The sequence below is a fragment of the Daktulosphaira vitifoliae genome, unplaced genomic scaffold, assembly GCF_025091365.1.
Source record: "Daktulosphaira vitifoliae isolate Bord-2020 unplaced genomic scaffold, ASM2509136v1 Scaffold_4, whole genome shotgun sequence".
Taxonomy (NCBI): domain Eukaryota; kingdom Metazoa; phylum Arthropoda; class Insecta; order Hemiptera; family Phylloxeridae; genus Daktulosphaira; species Daktulosphaira vitifoliae.
The window spans coordinates 21,866,647-21,890,240 of NW_026099575.1; the positions used below are offsets into that span (position 1 = coordinate 21,866,647).

Genomic DNA, 23,594 nt, shown 5'->3' on the forward strand with positions numbered 1-23,594 from the left:
GACAAATTTTTCGAAAACAATTTAAATTAATTCATATGTTTAAATCGCACTTGTTCATATTTCGAAGAACAATGTAACATTGTGTGTTAAAGGCGTAAAGTTTTAACTTAAGTGTGAATAAATATATGTAAAAAAATTTAATCCATTAACTAAAGAAAAACATCACGAATAAATAGTATTTGTAATGTTAGGTTTTATTCGAATAAGGGGAGTACTGCAGGAGATTTATTAATAAAAATAAAATTTGGAAGTTGGCTTTTTCGTTGTTAAAATATGAAATTTCTATATATAAAATAATTTGCTTTTATAATAAATTATTAAAAAACCAGTTGAACTTGCTCATTTCTTAAAAAAATATACCTAATAATTATCCAAGAGCATACTTTAGGTCAATTTTTTATTTTAAATATTTATTTATTAATAATATTTGATATATCAATTTAAATTTTTATGATATACCTAAAATTTCTTAAGGCTTCAGGAGTAAATTATATGTAATATACTTTTTAAGCATAACTTAGATTAAGCTAAATGTATCGATATACTCCATTAAATAAATTTTGTATTTTCTAATTAATTAATCATTTTTTAAATAATTAATATTGATCAATGAGTTACTATCAATTAGTCTCAATATATTAAGTAATATTTATATAAAGTTATAGGTTTTTATAGAAAATAATTTCTTTAAGGGAAAAAGAATCCAGCATAATGGAGACTCCAGTATAGATTGAAATTTAACAATGATAATACTACTAGCATAAAATACTTCCATGTGATTATGTAAATTGATAGCTAAAATTATCAATATCATCTATTTCATAACAATTGTAATTTTTTAGAACACTTCCCTTATTATGGGAATTTTTCTAAATTATGAGGCATAAATACAAATTAAACTAAATACGATTTGTGATCTTTTCATGTATCCATGAGCAAAATCAATCCAGTAGGAGCGGAATATTTATATTAGCAGACATAAAAAAAACATGAAATAGTAAAAATACAACCTTCTTAGTTATTGGTAAAAATAAATATAGGTTTTTTTATACAGTTATTATATAAAAAAACGTCCTGACAGTTGATATTCAGATTTTTTAATGTTAACAGTAAATATTTTTTTTATAATAACCGTTGCACTTTAAGATTGTAAGCTGTGGTTTGAAAATTAATATTGAACTATTATTAATAATTCAATTTTATAAAATCATGTAAATAATTTTAATAAAACTTTTCATTTATAAACTTATAATTTATTTGTTTTTAATTAGATAACTATTCAAAAAATATAACAAAATATTATTATATTACATTTTGAAGAATATTTTACAATATTAAGTGGTCAACTTCAGTCCAATTGATTCATGTACTAAAACTACAACATGGCCAGTAGACACAATTGTTAATTAAAATACAAAGTATTATTGTACAATTTCAGACATTTTCAATATAAAAAAAGTATAATTATAACTATTTACATTATATCTTAACAACATTATTTAACAATTTTTTTTTATTTAACAATTATTGGTTTCCTGAAATAAATTTGCAATATGAAAATTAGATAAAATTTTTAATTATTGAAAAAATATAGTATTTGTTAACATACCTTAACTACCAGTCGCTGAGCCATTTGGACCATTTGGGTTCGTGGTAAATATTTCTGATCTTATAAACGGGTATATAGATGGGTTTGGTTACTGTCACTGGAACTGGAACTTTCTTTTCAACAGTGACTGGATATGGCTTTTCTACAGGGTATGGAACGGGTTTTTCGACGGGATAAGCAACGGTCTTAATTACTGGTACGGGGTAAGGTACTTTTACTGGCACTGGATGTGGTACTCCAACAGCTACAGTTCTATATACTGGTACAGGTACAGGACGTTGGACTTCTGTGTGGGTGGACACCAATTGTTCTGGTCCATAAGCCTGAGCATAAATTGGGTTGTATGCTTGGCCATAAGCAACTCCATATGCTGGACCGTAGGCTGAAGCGTATCTGTATAACNTGAACCATAAGCAACTCCATATGCTGGACCGTAGGCTGAAGCGTATCTGTATAACATGTAAATTAAACTATATGCATAAAACATAAATGGTATTAACTTTGCCTATGTAACTCATATTCAATATCTATAAGTGATTTTTTCATTAGATTAATCTTTTAATGAACATGTTACATGTTCGGAGTGTTCTACCGCGTTTTGACATATTAAAAAACTTTTTATTCAGCAAATATTTTGTGTTACTTTTTTTTAAAAATGATTTTTTTAGTTTTGGACTGCGTTAAAAGTATATTTTTTGTCTTTAAAAAGAAAAATGTATTTTTAATTTTTTCAAAATTTTAAAATTTTAGCTATTTTTATAGCTCTTTAATTATGAAACATTTTTATGGGTCGATAACTACTTTAGGATAGGTATTTATTAAGCTATAATTATAATTGAATACAATTACAAATTTTTATAATTATAATATGGAAAAATTATCATTACTTTTCTTCTATTGTTATTGTAAATTTTGTATTAGTTATTTATTGTACTCTTTGCTCTTTTGGATATCACTTTATAAATAAATAGATATTATTCTTTATTTTAACACAAAATATTTTGTTTGAGATTTCCAATTTAAAAAGATACTATTCTTTTATTTATTACAGTAACTATTTATTTTTTCTGTTATAAAATTGGCTTAAAATAGACAAGTTGCCAAATTGTTTAAGGTGTATCGGATTACTACCGGAATCGATTAATGTAATTTTCACCATGAAAATGACATAAAAACGAACCGATTACGTGCACGACGAGCGGATGATAATAGTTTTATCAAACAGACATCGGAAAACACTGTAAACTAATAACCATAATCAGGTATGTAATAGGAAGCGACGATACGGAAAATAAATTATTCCGGGCGTTTGATGATTTTTTGTAGTGGGGAGCTGTTAGTGAAACATTTTATCACTTTCTATACAAAAACAAAATATGCAAAAGATTTTTTACGTAATAGCTGACTATTAATTTTTTACTAATATATATTATTTTTCTTGTTGTTTATTTATTCGAATTAATTGTAAGTGTGATTTAAATAAATAGTACTTTTATTAAAATCCAAAATATGGAAATTTTAGCTAAATTTTATTATCCACTCACGGTACTTAATGATTTTTAAAGAAATATTAAGGGTAAATTTTATTGACATTTTTTAATTAAGTAATTAATCAATTTGTCAAAAAAAAAATCTAGATAAAAAATGAACAGATTTAGTTCATGTTTATAGCTATATAAAATAATCACTTACCCAGTAGGTAAAGCAGCTGGAGCGGCAGCGGCAGCGATTCCAATAGCGGCAGGTGCTACATTGGCGTATCCTGCAGCGGAAACGGCAACTGGAGCGGCAACTGGGGCGGCAACTGGAGCGGCGGCGATAGCCGATGGGCCGTACGGCTCGGCTTCGTTGATATAATCGTTAGAATTCAATTCTTCACCAGCGCTGCGTTTGTTGGATTGGTGATCTACAGCGTTTACTTGATTGACTTGTGATTGTTGCGGTTCTTGGTCTTTTGGTACTTCTACTGATTCACCAGAGCAAGCGACCATAAGGGCTGCTAAACCAAAGAAAATCTGTAACGAAATTCAAAAAAAATTACATTTCACAATATAGTATTATGTACGTTGGCTGGTTCCTTTTTATAAAAAATCATTTTCAACGTTGATTATCCTTTTGAAAATACATAGGCACGATACTAACGCAAAATAAATAGAACTGTAAACTACGAAATTCAAAATGGAAATCCATTAAAATATTGAGTTTTTTAATCGAAATGTTTTTTTTGAAATTTTGGAACCGGATGAAAAATTATTTTATTCGCGGATAGTTTTATGCATTATTAAAAATATCCGATGTACCAGTTTAGAAAAATATCTGTTAAATAAGTAGACGAAATGAATTATTGAAAAACTGGTTATTTTATTAGTAATTCTTAATTAATACATTTGCGAAAAATTTATAAGAAATTTCAAGTGAGGTATCACTACTACAAACCACACATAAATTAACATATTAAAAATTTGAATATCGTGTTTTACAAGATTTTTTTGCTTAAATTATAACATGCTTAAAATCATAACGATGTATTGAATAATGAGTTACAGAAATCATATACATGCATTTTTGATGAAAAACAGTGTTGTTATGACTCTTGAGTATAGTTTTGTTAACAAAACCAAAAAGCTCGTATTGATTTTTTATTAAATTTTAAACTCATATCACACTAACTTCGTGAAATTTAAAAAAAAGCTATTACAATAGTGTGATATTAAACACTCATCGTGTTTATGAATAAATTGTATTATTGAGACTTACATGTATCCTCATGATTGAAATTAACACGAGTCCTCTAAAATCAACGGTTGCTTGTATTTAAAAAAACCGTCCCCTGGTAGGAGCTATTTAAATGTAGTAGTTATGTGTAAACCCCAAACGTGGATGTTCACTCAGTGCTGATCTGTTTGTTTACTGACTATTTTCATGCACTGGTCGAGTTATATACTCGCGATATTTACAAGACTTTCACTTAAAACGGCCTAGTCGTCCCGTTTTGGTCCCTTGCTGTAACTTAGCGTATTTTAACGACAGTGACATAATAATAGTCGCTAAAAACCGGTATAGGTCTACGGTATTTCCCACAAATGGAGTCAATGAACAAAATCCGGAATCGCCATATTTCCGATAAAAATTAACTTTGACAGAAGTCGTTTTGTTCAGTTTGATGACATAATAACTTGCTTTACGTTTGGACAAAATAAAAAATAAAATAAAATTTATTTAATACTCAAACCTACTAATATAATTAAAAAATGAAACACATTAAGAATAATATTTGTAGAGAATATAAATATATTATTTATATAAAAATTTTTAAAAGATTATTAAGTACCGCCGTTTCTGTCGCTAAGTAATTTTCAAATCAATAATTATTTGATTATCAATAATTGTATAATTTTAATTATAGTTCATTAAAGATTTTGAATTATAACAGTTTGTATTTCTATCATATCATTTTCATTTGCATGTTTTCTAATTGATTTTTTGCATAAGAGTATTGTTTTATCTTTAAAAATGGGTAAGATAACTTACACTATTTTGTCAAAGAGTCAAAGTCCGTTAAAATTTTCACCGTATTGGCAAAACGTTAAAACCAGCCCAGAAATCATCAAACATTTCCAGGAAATAAATGACAAAAAAATATATGGTCACTACAAGCGGTAAGAATACAATATAGTTTTGTTTATAATAATATAAATCGTGTGTAATTATTCATTAGATTTTTAATAAAACTATCTTTTTCTATGTAAGATTTAGCAATTAATAAATATTAAAAACTATACGAGCAATTTGTTTTTCTTTTTATCAGTAATTTTAACGACATTCCTGTTTCGCTCGAGTTTAAATTTGACAATGCTATTCCAAAAAAGAAATCATGTATTTTTTCTGATGACAGAGAAAATGACAAGAATATAAAGATTAAGTAAATTTCTAATCATAAGTAAAATTTAGTAATTATTATACACAAATTGTTTTTGTTATAATTATTTTAGAACAGTTAACTTTGAGGCGAGCTCGTATTGTCAATTAAAAATATGTAAATTAGTTCCTTTTACATATGAACATGTCTCTGGTTGCAAAGTAAATTATATTCCACTGAATCAAATTCCGTTAAATGATATGGATGCTAAAAACGAGATAATGGCAGCTAAAGATGTTATTCCTACACCAAACATCCACAATGTTACTACAGATCTGTCTAAGTTAATGCTATAAAGATATTTACCTCTTAAATTCTGATGAAAAATTTTCACAGCTTTTCAATTTTATATTATGCTTAGTCCTAAATACTTAGTTAAGGCTCAAATAAAAAGAAAATTTTATAAAAAAATATTGTATGAATTTATGGAAATAATAATCATAATAATAGTAGCGTAGTCAGAACTTTTTTTAGGGTAGCTAAAGATTTTTTTTTTTAATGCTTTCAATACATGGTATTAATATAGCTTCACTGTTCTTATTTTTTTGTTTATCATATACTTTTAAGAGTCAGAATAATATTCTGTTTATAGTAATTATTAGCCAAGGAGAGCTAAAGGAACTATAGCCCCCATTGACTATGTCACTGCATAATAAAATACTCTACGTTTTTGATTCCTTGTTAAATTTTACAATTTGACTTAATTATTTGAAAATTTATTTTTTTTTTTCAATTTTAATGGCTAATTCAAACTATAAATATATTTCTACTGAGATTCAAGCTAAAATTAGATCAATTTTAAATTTAAAAGAGTAAAAAAAATGTATAGGTTTCAAGATAATATTACTGAACAAAGATAAATAAGATTATTATTTTAATCCCCTATAAAGTTACCTATAAGAGGTAACAAGGTATTTTTTTATACAAATTGAACTATTATTAATTAGTATATTATTATGTAATAGTTAATATATTAATTACTAAGAAGCTTTAGTGTTTAATTTGATCTGATACCATTTGGTTTGTGGTGTTTTACGCTTAACACGTAGTTAAGCTTAAAAAATTAAGACAAATAGAGATGTACATAAAAAATAATCTTTGAATCATTTTAAAATTACTCTTAAGATTTCTCAAAATACGTGAACCCATCCTCTTAAACAAGTTAGCTAATGTCAAACACCAAACTTTAGACGGCACAATATAATAAATATTGAAAAATACACTATAAAAATCACGTCATTTATACGTTCTTACTTTCTACTCGCTTGAGTCGTGATTTAAAGCTTAAATGTCATACAAATGGATGAGCATTTATTGTGTTATATTATGCATTTGAAATAGCTAACTTGGATTCATAAAATATTTTATAATAATATCTCCAACATTAAATTATACTTATTTTTAATTCCAATAATTAAAAACCACATTATAACTTTTAATTAGTTAAAATATTATGATGAAACGAGTTTTACTAGGAGTTCAGTGGTTAGTCAGAAGCAAGTCAATAACAGTGTGATAACATTTAAATTCAATTATTGAAAAACTATTAAATGGCATTAAACCACGTCCAATTAGTGTTATAAAAACAGGTTATAGAAAAGAATTTTTAAGTCCCTATTGATTGTATAATTTGTTATAAGAAAAGTAAAATTTACGTCTTCTATTATTATTTATATATTATAACGGGACAGCCCAAATTTCAAATTTGTCATAGAACATAATACTAATATTTACAAATTAGTTTCAATAGTACAAATATGTATACAACGAGAAAAAAATTTTTGAGTATGGTAGAAATGTTACTAGGCTGTACAATTTTTGTAGAACAAAACAATTAGTTTTTAAATAATATTCACATGAATTTATAATAATAATGAATTTTTAATGATTAAACCAGTCATTATAGCACATACGATTATTGTATAAGCTATAATGGAAAGGCAGCGTCAGAATTAACACATTGACTGGACGATAAGAGAATTAGGCAGTTGGTGTGTTAAGCATTGAGGAATAAAGAAAAGAACAAATGATTGTTAACGAAATCAACCCTTTTAAAATGATTGTAGTCTTATTAAACCTACGTTATAATTTTACTTGCGTTATCACGTAATAAAAACATTTTACGTTTAAGTATTTCATCAGTAAAAAAAATTTAAATGCAACCAATTGTTGCTCATTTATTAGGATATATTTAACTTTTCTGTTAACGTATACATACATATATATATATATAGACATGAGTATGTTACAATTATGGATTTAAAAAACATTTTTTACATTAATATGTATTTATGGAGTTTAAACAGCTTTAAAATATCAATATTCCAAACTTCTATCACTATTTGTAAACCATTTTTGTTTTGTTTTGTAAGATATTTAAAAACGATACATGCCTCAACAATACCAAGGAACCTGTAGCTAAAAAGGCTCTTTGCGAGATTTATGAAATAAATCATCAGAAATAGATCATTTCCAAGAATTGTCAATTAATAAATACAAATGTCCCTACCCAGAATCTGCTAAGGGTAGATTCGATATGTAAATCATTTATGAAATATTATTAAATATCTTAATTTTGTCACAAATATATCCCTGGAGAAATTAAAGCTGAATGAATAGCATACCGGAGGTTTAACTAAAATGACAATGTAGTCTAAAACCAGAATTTCAAGATGTNAGCTTTTTGCGAGATTTATGAAATAAATCATCAGATATAGATCATCTCCAAGAATTGTCAATAAATAAAAGCTAATGTCCCCTACCCAGAATCTACTAAGGGTAGATTCGATATGTAAATCATTTATGAAATATTATTAAATATCTTAATTTTGTCACAAATATATCTGTGGAGAAATTAAAGCTGAATGAATAGCATACCGGAGGTTTAACTAAAATGACAATGTAGTCTAAAACCAGAATTTCAAGATGTAACACTCGTATAAAATAACATAATGCTATTCGAAAAGTTTTTACGAAATGAAATTACGATTCTAGATTTTTTGGGTCCTTTAATCATTTCCTGTACATCATCACGATTTTTGTAAAATGTTCGTTGTGTATCATGTTTGTATATTTAAAAAGTAAAAAGTAAATTACAGTAGAACTCCAATTATCCGAATTAATGGGGACCGGGACCCATTCACTGACTAATCAAAATAAACAATGACAGGTGACTGCAATGCGCCGGAACTGGATTGGGAACTCTTACCACGTGTTGTGCCTACACTGACGCCGCGGACTTAGGACAAATTTTTTTCTGATTTTTTCTGAAAGTGATTCGGATAATCGGCGATTCGGATGATCGGAGTTCGGATAATTGGAGTTCTACTGTATGTCTATATGTACGTCTATTGTGCATCCAACCTTGTGCACGCTAAAAAAACAAGCTACGCGCAGCATGACGCCGGTGATTAGATATCTTTGAAATATTTTAATTTGCATTGTTTTTGTGTTCTATTTTATTTATTACATAATTATCTAATTATTTGGAAAAATGGTATACACGTTAATGCAAAAGTTTTGACTTTACAACAACGCTGTCGTCAAATACTAAAAATCTCCCATTACTTGAAGTTTTACAATATTTAATGATGTGATTTACAGATATTTTATAGCAGAAGTATACATTTTTTAACGGATTTTAAATTTGTATTATTTTTTAATTTTCATAGTTTTAAAGATAATGCATTTCGATTTTAAACAGTTCATAAAATCATTTTTAATACAAATAGCGATCATTTCAGTTTTAGTACATAGCAAACAAAAAATTTCTGTATCAAATGTTGAAATGTCATATCTGTGAGCAATTTTAAATTTTTACCATAAAAATGCCAGTTAATTATCCACTTAACTAAATTTGAGCGGATTAGTTTACATTAAACTTGACCGTTGGTTTAATGATTTACGTCTTATTATTAAAATAATTTCAAGTTTTCTGAGGGAAAAAATATTTCCTTTTACTAATTTTTTGATCAATTCTGTAATTTATTAGTAATTACCACTTAAACTAAGTATACCACCACAAGAAATCTATGTGAAAATACTTAAAAAATCGGTTTGAAATATTTATAAGAGAGCTTGCTTTATAAGGATTTTTTAAGTGTTTTTTTTTTTTTGATACAAATTTAATAATTAAATAGAGTTATTAATTTTGAATATTTATAAATTTAATTGCAACCCATAATTTTCCATATAATTTGAAATTAACTACTTAATCTTGTTTATATAAAACTATATTTAATCAAATATTACTCACAAACAAATAAATCATTATTAGTTTTTTATTACAACTTTTAGTTTATTAAAATATGTTTTTTTGTTATTGTTGTTTGGAAATTATTTTGCGTAGTAGAAAATAAATTTGGTTACTAAAATTATAAATAAAAACGAGCTACTAAAATATTTTAGCTATTATGTTAATATTAGAGTAGCTTCTTGAAAAATAAAATTTTCAAGGTACTTAAATAACTTTTCTTATTTATATTAAAATTCTAAAGTATTAATATTATTAATATATTAATTGACATTTTTTGAATTTCTATAATATTATCACAATAGTGTGCTCAATTTTAAACACAAGAAAAAATGTTTACTCTTAGTTTTATTAGATATCTTAATTAATATTTTGATATTTACTTCATAAAAATCATTTAAACAATTGTAGTGTAGGAAAAAGATAATTAAAATCAGAGCGGTGTGAAAGCAAGGCCCTAACGTTATCTATTTTAGAATACTAATGTCGCTGTTGAGAAAAGTCGTTACATTATACCCTGACCTTTGCCAAATATATATAATTTTATTAAAAAATACAAAATATTATATATTTTTAGATTACAAAGTTATAATTATTTAAATTAATATTTTTACCTAGCATCATTTTGATTTTTTGAAAATAAAGACTACTCTATAGCATATATTTATTTATACGCACAACTGTCTTTGATTACATAAAACGGTAACTTAAAATTTTAATTATAACATATAATAATTTTAATTAATAATAATACTTTCAAATTAAACGTGTTATAAGCAAGAAAATACTAATTATGTAAAATGATAGTTTGGTCCATAGGATTAAGTGTATTACTGTACGATATAGGGATGATCTAGTTTAATTTCCTAGTATACCATATTTGTTTACTTTTAATCAAAACAAAAAAATATGTATATTAATTTGATTCACGATTTCGTTACTTTTAACGTTAAAATGTATTTATCTTAATACTATAAATTAAAAATATTATGTCATTAAATAAATGGTTATGTCCACGGTTTAAGTATTATTTTTTTTTTAATCAATGAATACGTGCTATCATAAAATCAAAGATAAAATTTACTTGATTCAATAAATCGATTTCATTAGCTCGAAATCTTAACCCTTTTCTCGTTAATTTTAAGACGTTTTTCATTGATTTTAATAAGTATTTTTCTACGTGGCCTTACATGGTTTATAGTTCAAGTAATTTATTTATAAAAATATGTATTTCGTAATTAGTTGTCTATAAAATATGAAAAAGATAGATTAATAATGAAAGAAAAATGCAGTTAATCGATTTTGAAAGTATAAACTTTAGTGACTAAATAATGTAAGATTACAGTGTAATCCCATAATGTGCACACGTTCCCTTCTAATATCCATTGTTTGATACTAACATGACAACAATAAAAAAAGATTGCAATATTCGATAATTATATCAAGATCTTCTGTAGTATATAAAAGACAACATACCCTGTCTTTGTTTATAATTTTTTTTTAAATACATCATCTGCACGCTATAATTTTCTATACGAACAGGAGTTCTTCAAACATGTTTCAATTTTCAGTAAGTACAAACATAAACCTTTATTTGATTACATGAAAAATAAAAACAAATTTTAGAGTAAATCAAATTTTAATCATATAAAATAAATAATTAAGTTTTTTCCCTGTATTAATACAGGATAATAAACTTTTTTCCGTAATTTTCGATCTATAGTATTTTTGTCGATTTATACGTTATTTATTTTCAAAATTTAATGTCAATTTAAATGTCGAAATTCATGTTGATTTCTATATATATATTTAAGTTATGAGCCTGTAAATCTAATATCAAAACGTTTTCAACAAATAGCTTGAAAACCTTTATTTAACAAATTAATTAAATCATAATACACCATCATATTAACCAGTAAAAATAATAAAAAATATTTCGTACCATTACTCAATTATTTTACAATAAAACGGTACTAGAAAAGTATATATATAAAAAAAACAATATTATTTTGTAAATTTTTGGGGAATTTCCTGTATTTTTTGTATTAACAACAACTTTTTTTTTTATCTTTATTCAGAATGCATAAAATTAGTATGTAATAAATTCTTATAAAATTAAAATTAAAGTTACAATAATATTCCCATTAATCAGTGATTAGCTAATGCTGACAACTCTTCCTTTTTTTAAACGATTACTTTATTTTTATTATTATTACGTCATTACACTAAATTACGTTGTACTATTATATATTATAAAATTGGGTTTGTCCTGTTATAATTATATAAATAAATAAATTCAACTTATAAACTTAAAGCTCTTTATTTTACTAAATAAACATTTGTATACTAAATTTTATTTTAAGAGAATATAATATTTTTTCTTAGAGAATAATATCCAAATTGAGTTACAAACATTTCTAGACTGAACATACCACGTTTATCATAATTTTAGTACACAATATAATAGGAAAATTATGTCATCATTTTATATTTATATTGTATTGTATTTTATTTTTGTAATTTTTACTTGTATGTATGATCATAGAAAACTCTAAATAATATTAATTATATTTTACATTATAATGACTATTTAAATGTATAATTTTTATAGGTTATCTTTTTGATATCTATATCTGTGACTTTTGGTGAAAATGGAGTGACCAATAAGGACAAACGACAATCACAACCGTATGCTGTTGAATCTTTTTCATCTCTGCCCTTGCCTTCCTCAACTATAGTCCCAAATAACAACCCTAGAATCCCATCTAATAACAATAATTATATACCTGTTTGTGCAGCACAAATTCCAGCACCATATTCTTTTTATCCTTCTAATTATAATGCTGACACATATATTCCTCAATATCCTACACCACAAACACAATTCCCTTCTTATCAACTTCAGTATCCAATATACCCACCACAATACCCTACTTACCCATCTCAGTATACTACATATACAAATCAATATCCTACATATCCCTCACAATATCCTTCTTATCAGCCACAGTACTCTGGACCAATCCCGTATACATACAGTTATTTCAATGGACAATTAGGCAGTACAGTCAATCCACTACCAAATAGTAACATCGCAATTTCATCAACCAAAAAATGAATCTTCCAATTAATATTTGATTCAATTATAAGTACTAACAATATTTTATTTAAATAAACATTTTTGAGAAATAACATTTAAAAATAAAACAATATCTTCAAATCAGATGTCAAAATTTGATTTTTTTATTATCCTATACTAACTAATGGTTTGATTTTTGTTAACACAAAGTAAACTTATAAAGTTACAATATCGTCCTTGCCTTACGTTTCTCGTGTTATTTTTTATAATTTAATGAAAAATACAATATTTGTTTACATTTAAATTTCATAATTAATTTTAATTAAAAAAAAAAAGTTTGTTTAATTCTTAGTTAAAGAAACAGAATAATGAAATCATCATTTTACTTCATAGATGAATCAAAAACAATTTTTTTTTTAATGTTATTCTTTTTAGCGCCTTATTTCTAGTCAATATATTATACATCAAGACGTCTAAATTAGTATAATATTTCTTTGTTTCTAGTCATTATTATTAAAAATATTATGCCAACAATTATGATTATTACAATTATAATAGTATTATAGATTTAGTAGATTCCCATAAAAACTCCAATAATTTATTATTTTACTATAAATAATCGTGAATATAACTGTTTTCGAAGTATTTGTTTTTGTTTATTTAAATGTACTAGACCATTTTCTGTACAAATTATTAATAAAAAGTTTAGAAAAAAATATTAACTCAAATACAAACTTTAAATTATTGAATCCATATTTTATATCATTAAAAATTTCTCATAAACATAAAGAAATGTATCCTTTATACTATAGAAATAAGTAGAAGATACAGAATGAAGCTAGGTAATTGTATAATGGGGTTTGACATTTTAAGTCAAAAGAACAAATATGATTTGAGGTTTATATATTATATAAATTAATTCATTTGAATTCACAAAACATTAGCTTAACAAATTTTTTGATTATTATGAAAACATTATGATATCAAAAAGAATGTGTTAAATAGAGGCCTAACAGCTTTTATTAATTTGATAATTTTCATTTCTTTTCTTTCAAAATAAATCTATAAAATATATTTTTATTATAAAATTAAAGATAACTATTACATGAAAATTATTTATTAATAAATATTACATAAATTCTATTTTAGTAGGGTTTTTTACTCTATTAACAACTACACATAAGAAATATATTGTGGTAATTGTACATATGCATTTAGGTGCATTAATATACTCAATAATTATTGTACATTGCTTTTGAGTTATAGATATAAAAGATATGTTTAATTTTATTACTAAACATCTTCAAGAGCCAGTTTTATAGATTTTACTTTATAATTATAAAAATTGAATTTGAAGATTTCAAATTTATTTACACATATTATAATAGAATTAAAGGATGAAATATTCATTAAATTCAAATTAAAACTTGTCATTTCAATTTAAAAAAAAGGTTTCAAATTACGTTTACAAAAATCTCATTTTATTCTATCATTCAAATAAAATGAAATCAAATAATATTCCTCATATAAAAATCATCTTACATTTATTAAATCTAATATTAATTGTATGAATCATTGATAATCATGATTACTTTTATTCATTTTTGAAAATTTATACGGAAAGAAATGAAAACAACTTTAATAATCTAATATTTGATATCCAATTCTTCAACATGGACAACTAAAAATCTTTAATTAATTTTCAATGCATCATTGTTTGGAGAACTTATTAATGATCTTAAACAATTATTTTTTTATAGGGACAAACAACAAATTACTTAATCAAATATCAAGATTGTCAATAAACCAATAAGTGATGATATAATTCTTACAAATTATGGTTTAAAATTTTTACTATGTTATTAAAGCATCTGAATAAAGGAATAAAAAAATTTAGCTTGAATTATTTTTCCGTCATTTTCTATAATTTAAACTTTATAAATTTTTAATTTTAGAAAATGTTTAGTTATTAAATAAACTAACTATTCAATAACCCAACATGTAATAAATAAAAAAAAAACATTTTTAATTAAAAGTTTTATTATGAGTTTAATTGAATACATTCATATACCATAATTAGAAACACAAATGTTTGACCATCATTTTAATAATATTTTACAATCTAATTAGTACTTATAAAAGTGCTGGAGTGTGGTAAGCTAAAGGAGCGTGGTAAGGTAATGGGGCTGATAAAGAAAGTGGAGAGTGATAAGATAAAGGAGCATGGTAAGAGAGTGGAGCGTGGTAAGATAATGGAGCATGATATGCAGACAATGGGTATGAGAATGGAGCGTTATATTTAAATGGAGAAATAACAGATGTCGGATAAGCTAATGGAGCAGCAGGGTATGTGAGAGGTGCGTGGTAGCTGGAATATCCTAATCCAAATCCATAGACTGAACGCTTATCAGTGGTTTTGAACTGTTCAGCTTGTTTGGCTTCTTCAGCAGAGAATACACAGGCCAATAGGACGGATAATAAAGCAACGACGAAAAACTGCAAAATATATATAAAATAAAGTTATTATTATTTGAGAGAATAATAATAACTTATAATAATAATAAATAAAGAATTATAAAACTGATAATGCAAATATATTCATGAAAACGAACAATAGAGTTTTCAATAGTTTTAATCGGTTTGAAATCGGAGTTCGAACAATATTGGCATAATTTCAAAAATATCGAATTAGACATTTATATAAAAAAAATGTTCGTATACACTTAACTAAATTTACACTTATTAAAAATAATAGTAATAACCACCTTTATAAATAATTTTAAGATAGATGATATACAATATTTGACATTTTCCCCCAAACGTGTACCAATTATTATCAATTGAACTATTAATGATCATACAAAATACAATTTACTATATCTTAGATCCTTCATTTAAATTATATTATTTTAAATAATAACTTCGATATAACGATATATCATACAATGTATAAACAATATAAGTAAACAAAATATTTATTTAAAAAAACATTTTTAGCTGACGCTAATTTTATAATGAACCATAAAATAATTGACAACTTACAGATTTCATGTTGATGATTTTTTTGAGGTCGTTCGATATATGTGAACAAATGATGTTGGTATTGATGTGTTGCTGTCAAAAGCAAATAATCTTATGATTTCATTTAGAAAACTGTCGTATGTTTTATAGTCGTGCAAAAACTGGACCATTGAAGACACAGGCTAAGCGATACGGTATGTAACCGCCCCTGAGCTTAATACTCAAACGGTATATCAAGTTTGTATGGACGGCAAACTGGTTATTTAATACAGTGAAACTGCCCCAATTATTTTAAACCCAAAAAGATAACTCAATAGTTAATAGAATATACGAAATAGCAATATTTTATCGACTTTTTTAGATCACAACATTTAATAGTGATGATATATTGAATCAATTAACAAATAAAATAATGCGACCACTTGAAAATCATTATAAAAACTACATAGTTACTTAAGTTAATTAATTAATTTAATGTTACACACCCAACTATAATAGTAACATTATTAAACATCATATGAATTATAATTAAAATGACAATAATTTATTTTAATCTAAGCTAATCTACAATATATCTTTCTTATAATTTATAAGTGAAATAATTGTAGAATTTTAGAAAAATCATACGTTGTTTACGTTTAAAACTAACTGATGTATTATTTTTTTAATTAAATATTAAAGTTATTTTTGCAAATTGAACTGTATATGTTAAAATATAACATTTTATAAAATATAAATTTTTAGAAAAAATTAACTTGATTAAAATTGCATTCTATAAAGATATCAGTTTATTACTCTACTATTAAGTATTAAAATAAAACTAAATATTAAGTATTATCAAATGTTTTTTATAATAAATTATGAACATAGATAAAAATAATTATTACTTTTATAATTTTTGATATAGTACTAATAAATGTATATTAAATCATATATAAATAAGTCAAATACACCATAGAACTGTACTTTGTGTCGTACTTTTACACGGTTCTTAAAATAAAAATCAAGAGTAAAGTGAAGTAACATGACTGATACTTGGTATAATAAATAACATAAAAGATTATTACTAATAACGTTTAACAAATGGATTCCAAAATATTTTTGAAAACGAATATTTGTTTGGGAGTCAGTTTAGTTGCATAAAAATAATTATAAGGAGTGTAAAATTTTGATAATGCCCTATATTTTATATAGCAAAGTAAAATTAGGACGATTTTGACCAATAAAAGTTATCTAAAATTATTTGTAGTGTTATTGAATACATAACCTATATTACTAATTACTAGTTTTGAATATTTATATTATGATTTATTTTTACATTTATTATCAATATATAAAATTGTTATTTAGTAATTTACTAAACATTTAAGAGCAAATAACAAGAGAATTTATTTGTTTTCTAAAATTTACTTTTTCCATTATTTCTTTTTAGTAAAAGTAGATGATAATTTAAAACTTAAAGATTTACTTCTTTAAAAATTAAAGACCAACCAACCCTTTATTTATTATCTATAATCTATTCATTTTAAAACTTTCACTATAATAATACCACTATATTTTACTTATGTAATCAGATTCGAATATAAGGAAACAATATTGAAGAATGTGCTTTGAAGTAAAGTGAATACAAATAAACTTTAAAATAAAGTTTTAGAATTGTCTAAAATGTAAATTAAAAAAATATATTAACCTTTCTCTATGTTTGAACTTTGCTATTTTTTTTTTAATTAAACTATTATGATTTGGTATATATTCGATATAAGCTTTAGTTTTTTTATCTACATAACAACGTTTATTACTGAAATAAATAAATTTTTTTTAAAGTTTTAAAAATGACGAATATTATGTCCAAAACAAAATATAGTTGATATCCAACTCAGTATTCTAAAATAAACAAAAAGTATTAGTAAATCATAAATAAGACTTTAATTTTATTAATTTTAGAATTTATAAAAGTTTTTTTTACATAGATAGGAAGAAAGGTGCAGAAGAGTGTAACTTAATGATGAAAATAATATAACCCACACCTCGTCTCCAGTCTACATTTAAAAATGTTAATAGCTTATGAAATACAAATTCAAAACTTGCTATCGAACAGTTATCTTTTTATTTATATAATTTTCATTATTAACGTTAATAAAATGTGTATATTGTTATTTAAAAAAAATAGGTTGGTTCTATTAAAGGAATAATCCTTAAAAATATATATTATCATATATAAATTGAGACATAAATAATATTAAATAAAATTTAAAAAATAATTCTCAAAATCATTATTTTAGTAAAAATTTAATGATTAAGAATAAATTAATCACCTCGTATGTCAACTTTGTTATTTTTAATGTAAACCGAATTGTTCACTTCCAACCCTGTCCTAAATGTAAAATTATCTAGACAATTTAAAATGTTTATTTAATAACTTGCAATACAAATAGTATTTAGTACTCTATTAAATTAAACGAGTAAAAATATGTTATACAATAATAATTTATTTTTAAATAATACATTCGATGTAGTACTTCGTTATTATATTTTTGTTTCTATATTCTTATAAAAATAAAAACATAATAACTTATTACATCACAACTCATATTACAACTTGATTGTTCTAGTTTGCGGCGAACGCCATAAACGAGCGATTTCACCAAGAATAAAAAATAGCATTCGATTACTTCATAAACCAGCCTATAATAATAGCAATCGTTATTTTTATAATACTAACTTTCAGCTAAATTTCACTAATTAAAAAATTTAATGATAAATGTAGTTTACTGAATTTGCCAATATCTTTATAAGTATAAAATTGGTTTTTTCTTTAAAAACAACTAAGTCTACTTATATAAGATAACTAAGTCATTTAATAACAATTTAATAAAACATATTTGAATAGAGTAAAGGATTGCTTACTGAATTTTTCTTTTTCGTGTTAATTCTTAGGGGTTAAAAATAATGTTGTTAACAATGTTAATTTCATGAATAAAGAAATAAAAATTATATAGAATAAAACCACAGTAGTTTTACTATTTAAAAAGAAATATATAAGAAATACAGAATAAGTAAGCAGCATTATAGTCTATATTAATAATTTATAATCATTGAGGATACTAAAATTTTTCTAATTTTATCACATACACAAAAAAATATGATAAAATTTATTTCGAATAATACATTATTTATTTTAGTTTCATTAAAAAAATAATATTTTTTTTTAATGGTATTTAATTTTTTATTAAAAAAAAAATTCAATATTGATTTTTATTTTTATTTCTATGGTTTTTAATATTTGTATTTTTATGTGTTGTTTTAATATGAAAATACAGAGTGTTTTGTTTAAATGTCTTATGATGAAAATGACGATGCAGGACCCTCTGGAAAACCTACAACAAGCACATCTATTAACACTAAAATAAAAACAGGCACATTTATAGATATCGATGAAATTTTTTCAGATTTATCTCACTCAAAAGACTTGGACTCATTGATATCGGACGATAGCTATGAAATTATTGCTCTTGCTCGTTTTGTCGAACCCAAAAACTCAGTAAAATTAGAAAAAAACTTTGTGGAATTAGCAAAAACTATTTCAAGTGACTCTAATGTTATTACTGATAACGTTCAATATGAAGAATGTCCACCATCAATAAAAAGCCCTACTTGTCCGGCATGGCTGCACGCTAACCAAAAGTTACCTGGGTCATACATAGCGTCCTATCCGGCAGCTGAGTCTGCATTATTAGTGTTAACTTTTTGTCCAGATAAAGGTTTTTGGGCTTGGTTAACTTGCATAGTGGCTTTTGTGACAAGATTCATTACGAGTGGATTATGTTTTTCTCTATTTGGATTGAATGAACACCATTTTGGTTTCAATTTTTTTTATTGCCATTTATTAATTTTTAATTTGGTATCCGCAGTAACAGGTATAAATTATATTCAAAAGGATAGGGTGTGTCGATTTTTAGAAGACTTAACCCTCCAAAAAAATAATATATTATATATAAAAACTTTTTTAGGAAGAAAAAAATTAGATTTGCCCTTAATAAAATAATATAAGGTAGTTAATTATTGACCACCTTATGTGATTACATTGTAAATATAATAGTACTGTTGTATATTTTTTTAAGTACCATTAACGGATGTATTTGTGAACGTACATGGATATCGGGTAGTTCTGACAATAGGTGGAGGATTCTTGATTTTATGGTCATTGTTTCTGACAATGGAATATAGATCGATGTACAAGATAGCATTAGGAATATTAGGAGGTATGCTAATTGAAAAATAAAAAGTTCATGTTAACTTACACATTAGTCATTTAGGAATTGGTGCAGGGACAATGAATACCTCATATACACTACTTCTATCCACACTGTTTGCAAAACGGAGGCATTTAGTACATGGAATAATACGCAGTGGTGAAATTTTAGGTCTAATTACCATACCAGAAGTAATAAAAGGCTATTTTAGTTATCATGGGAATTACGCTTCAATGTTTTACACCAGTAAATTTCTTTGCTAATAATAAAACCGTATTTTTTTTTAATTTTGTATACTTGCAGCTTCAACGTTCATATTGTTGGTAATAAGCTTGTTTATTGCCATACCGTATCCATTTGAGTTGAAATTATTTGACGATGATAATGAACCTTTTGGAAACAGAAATATAGAACAGTTAAATGCTCGATTAGCAGCTTTTAACTTTCGTTTATACGATGAAAAGTATCCCTGGGTGAATTATCCTACAGTTAATCAGACAATTGGTATACGACGGTAAATTGAATACAATTACAAAACTGACGATATTATGACCTATATAAATATTATATAAGCCATTTTAATGTACCAAAACAATGAATTTTTGCGTTATAAAGTAAATAAAATTATACGTCCATTTTTCGAAAAACAATAAAAGTAAATAAAAATTCAAAACCATTTTTAATGAAAAAAATATATTATTCATTAACATGAACTTTAATTTCAATACAATTTAATTATAACTTGATATCATCTGTGTATGCCAGTCATAAGCATAACTAGAATATTTTTTTTTTTGAAAGGGGTCAATATAAATGGATTTTCTGATATTTTGGGGGGCTAATCCTTCAACAAGTAGCTAAACCTTTTATTTCCCTACCGTCTCTTTAGTTGCATCTTTAGCCATTATTATAATAATAACTTAAGTATAATTACTGAACCGTATTTTAATAAAAACAAAAGCTAAAAAATGCAAAATATTGAATACAAATTAAGGTTATTTCACTTTTCAGAACAAACTGACATCCTGTTTATTTATAGTTCCTACTTAGTGTTATTGACAAAAAAAACTCAAAGAACTAAAAGAATGCCAGATCTTCGTGAAGAAATTAGAGACAAAAAAACTGATGACTGCCCTATTACACAAAATTTTACCAATTACTTTTCAAAACCATCACCAAGTGGTATAAGACCTTTATACAGAGACGATATACACTTTGAAGGAAATATTAATTTATTTTTTTCTTTGACTGAAAAGGTTTTAACAATTTAATAAAATCAGTAATAATTGGGGAATTGATATTAACTATAAATAATTATTTAAACAGCAAGCTATTTTGGATTATCACAAATCTGTGAGTAGATTAATAACTGTGGAAGACATCTATAGACCATACAGAAAAGCTATTTGGCAAGTTACCAAAGATCCCATCAGACGATCTATACTAATAGTTTTTGATGTTCGAGGAATAGAATTTATGACCTATGTCATTCTTTTAGGAGTAGACGGAATTGTCAATTTCGTTTTTAATGCAGTTTTAACAAGTTACCTAAGTAAATTTAAATAAATAAAAATATATATTTTAAAAGATTAATCAATAATTATATTTTAAGTGTTGACCGATAAGATTTACATGCATACAACACATGATAGTTTTATGCTCATTTGCCTAGGACTTTTACTTGGTCAATTCATTGGATACAATTGGTGGGAAAAGGAAGCGATAAATGTTTCTTATAACGTTTCATTCCTGTGTGTATTTGCTAGTGGCTTAGCTATCCAGTCAAATGTGCAGTCTCGTTATAAGATTGTGAAAATATTAAGTCTATTGATTTACGGTCTATTTACCGGTACATTTCATTATAAATTATTTTTAACTTGCTACGCATCTATAGTCATGCTTAAATATCCAGAGAGAAGGGCGCGGGAGACTGTAAATTATCAAACTAGAACTAAATTTTTTAAAAAAGCTTACAATGATTTTATTTGTAATAGTTTTTAGAAAAATAATAATTTGAAATATATAATATCGATTGTGCCTTTTCGTAGTATTTTTTATACAGTTTGACTATTATTTTTATTGAAACAATAATTTTATATACTGTTTTTATTTTTTAGAACTCTTTTATTGTAGTATGAAATCCATTTATTGTTATCGAATCAATAAAATGCGATCTACTCAATTTCACACATATGTGACACTTGTACGTGGAATTGCATCTGCTATCTCATTAATGTGGATTGGTAAGATAAACACAATTAACAGATAATCTGATGGATTGAATCAAATTATCGTTTAATTAAACTATCCGTTACTTCAATTATTCTATTGTATTCATAATGTCATATTACAGAACAATAGTAACTAATTTATGAACTAAATTCTATTTCAAAATTCTAAAAAACAATTGTATGTTATAAATGAAATTCGAAACTTGACTTTTTTTGTCCCTCTAAAACAATTGGAATTCACCATATTAAAAATAGAATATCAATAACCAAATTTAATAATCGATTATTATATAAAATTTCGTTTTTGTCTAAATGTTGATATGTTACTTTTATAAAATGTTCAGTAGAGCAAATACAATATAAAAACTTCAATGATATCTTATGGAATTGATATTTTTAAAGTGAAAAAACAAACTTTTGGTAAAATTGACATATAATTATTTGGAAAATGACGCATAACTTTTTTTAACATATCAGCTTTTGGATATAGGCCACTAAGTTATAATTAAGGATATAATAAAATATATTTTTATTTTCATTCTGTCGACGCTTTAGCACATCCAAACTATACTGTGACACACAACTTGTCCCCATATTGGTTCTCTCAGCCATAATAAGGTTGTGTAAGGTCGATAATTGGTGTAAAAATCGTTAAGGCAGAGCCGAACCCAAATAGTAAGGATAGAGGCTAAGACAATGATGATAAATAAAATATATTTTTATTATTTCCAACCTTAAAAAAATTTATAAATGCCATTCAACTATTATTCATTAACCTTGAAGTTTAATACAATTTTAATTTTATTAATCTGTAGGTAAAATGATACAGCCTATAGTAAACACAAAAGAAATCACATCATTTGGTAGTAAGACATTATTATGTAATGCTTTCTTTTTATTTTTTGGTCATATGTACTTGGATTACCGAAAAATTAAATCATAATCTGGAATTAAATATATTTTACATATAAGATTTTCATGGTTAAATGTTATTTATAAGATAGTTAAAGACAAAAAAATATATACCTTAGTAAAATGTCTTCATGTGTTTGTCTAAAAATTGTATTTTAAGGAAATATTAAATAAATCATCTTTAATAAATAAATAATTTTGTTTTCATTAATACAAAGCAAGTGCGTATTTAAGATTTTTTTAAGAATGGCAGAAGAAATTTAAACTATTTTTGATAACTTTTTTTTTTTAACATACTTTTTAAAGTATTATTTTTAA

General features: G+C 24.9%; 5 protein-coding genes across 7 annotated transcripts; 3 read left to right on the forward strand and 2 right to left on the reverse strand.

The window, feature by feature from the left end:
* Positions 1-1,231: 1,231 nt before the first annotated feature.
* Positions 1,232-4,533, reverse strand: LOC126904709 (tetra-peptide repeat homeobox protein 1-like). 2 transcript variants are annotated; one of them, XM_050683932.1, is made up of 5 exons: positions 4,367-4,533; positions 3,302-3,624; positions 2,013-2,058; positions 1,610-1,968; positions 1,232-1,535 (listed from the first exon to the last, which is right to left on the reverse strand). In XM_050683932.1, exons 1-4 carry the CDS (start codon positions 4,376-4,378, stop codon positions 1,615-1,617), a joined length of 735 nt encoding a protein of 244 aa, XP_050539889.1. In that variant the 5' UTR covers positions 4,379-4,533; the 3' UTR covers positions 1,232-1,535; positions 1,610-1,614. The 2 variants fall into 2 exon arrangements, with proteins under 2 accessions (XP_050539889.1, XP_050539891.1); XM_050683934.1 differs by lacking the exon at positions 2,013-2,058 and having other exon boundaries at positions 1,610-2,002.
* Positions 2,487-5,993, forward strand: LOC126904713 (uncharacterized). Of its 2 annotated transcripts, XM_050683940.1 has the most exons (4): positions 2,487-2,871; positions 5,102-5,268; positions 5,418-5,531; positions 5,602-5,993. In XM_050683940.1, exons 2-4 carry the CDS (start codon positions 5,123-5,125, stop codon positions 5,822-5,824), a joined length of 483 nt encoding a protein of 160 aa, XP_050539897.1. In that variant the 5' UTR covers positions 2,487-2,871; positions 5,102-5,122; the 3' UTR covers positions 5,825-5,993. The 2 variants fall into 2 exon arrangements, with proteins under 2 accessions (XP_050539897.1, XP_050539896.1); XM_050683939.1 differs by lacking the exon at positions 2,487-2,871 and having other exon boundaries at positions 5,079-5,268.
* Positions 5,994-11,214: 5,221 nt separating this feature from the next.
* On the forward strand, positions 11,215-13,017 carry LOC126904712 (adhesive plaque matrix protein-like). The gene is made up of 2 exons (XM_050683938.1): positions 11,215-11,350; positions 12,392-13,017. The coding sequence occupies exons 1-2, from the start codon at positions 11,336-11,338 to the stop codon at positions 12,896-12,898; spliced, it is 522 nt and encodes a 173-aa protein (XP_050539895.1). The 5' UTR covers positions 11,215-11,335; the 3' UTR covers positions 12,899-13,017.
* Positions 13,018-14,881: 1,864 nt separating this feature from the next.
* On the reverse strand, positions 14,882-16,054 carry LOC126904717 (cuticle protein 12.5-like). Its single transcript, XM_050683943.1, has 2 exons — positions 15,902-16,054; positions 14,882-15,355 (listed from the first exon to the last, which is right to left on the reverse strand). Exons 1-2 carry the CDS (start codon positions 15,908-15,910, stop codon positions 14,993-14,995), a joined length of 372 nt encoding a protein of 123 aa, XP_050539900.1. The 5' UTR covers positions 15,911-16,054; the 3' UTR covers positions 14,882-14,992.
* A 4,159-nt stretch (positions 16,055-20,213) lies between these two features.
* Positions 20,214-23,399, forward strand: LOC126904997 (uncharacterized). The gene is made up of 7 exons (XM_050684400.1): positions 20,214-20,379; positions 20,437-20,647; positions 21,173-21,389; positions 21,460-21,685; positions 21,746-21,982; positions 22,251-22,376; positions 23,180-23,399. The coding sequence occupies exons 1-7, from the start codon at positions 20,214-20,216 to the stop codon at positions 23,305-23,307; spliced, it is 1,311 nt and encodes a 436-aa protein (XP_050540357.1). The 3' UTR covers positions 23,308-23,399.
* The last annotated feature ends 195 nt before the right edge of the window (positions 23,400-23,594 follow it).

Excerpts from the sequence above, each read along its gene's own strand:
- LOC126904709 (XM_050683932.1), bottom strand. Across the intron at positions 2,059-3,301 it reads CCAGCTGCTTTACCTACTGG|ATACGCTTCAGCCTACGGTC; the intron begins GTAAGTGATTAT and ends CATGTTATACAG.
- LOC126904713 (XM_050683940.1), top strand. The coding sequence starts at position 5,123 with ATGGGTAAGATAACTTACACTATTTTGTCAAAGAGTCAAAGTCCGTTA. Across the intron at positions 5,269-5,417 it reads ATATATGGTCACTACAAGCG|TAATTTTAACGACATTCCTG; the intron begins GTAAGAATACAA and ends TCTTTTTATCAG. Across the intron at positions 5,532-5,601 it reads GACAAGAATATAAAGATTAA|AACAGTTAACTTTGAGGCGA; the intron begins GTAAATTTCTAA and ends TAATTATTTTAG.
- LOC126904997 (XM_050684400.1), top strand. The coding sequence starts at position 20,214 with ATGAATACCTCATATACACTACTTCTATCCACACTGTTTGCAAAACGG. Across the intron at positions 21,686-21,745 it reads AGTTTTAACAAGTTACCTAA|TGTTGACCGATAAGATTTAC; the intron begins GTAAATTTAAAT and ends TTATATTTTAAG. Across the intron at positions 21,983-22,250 it reads GATTTACGGTCTATTTACCG|AACTCTTTTATTGTAGTATG; the intron begins GTACATTTCATT and ends TTTATTTTTTAG.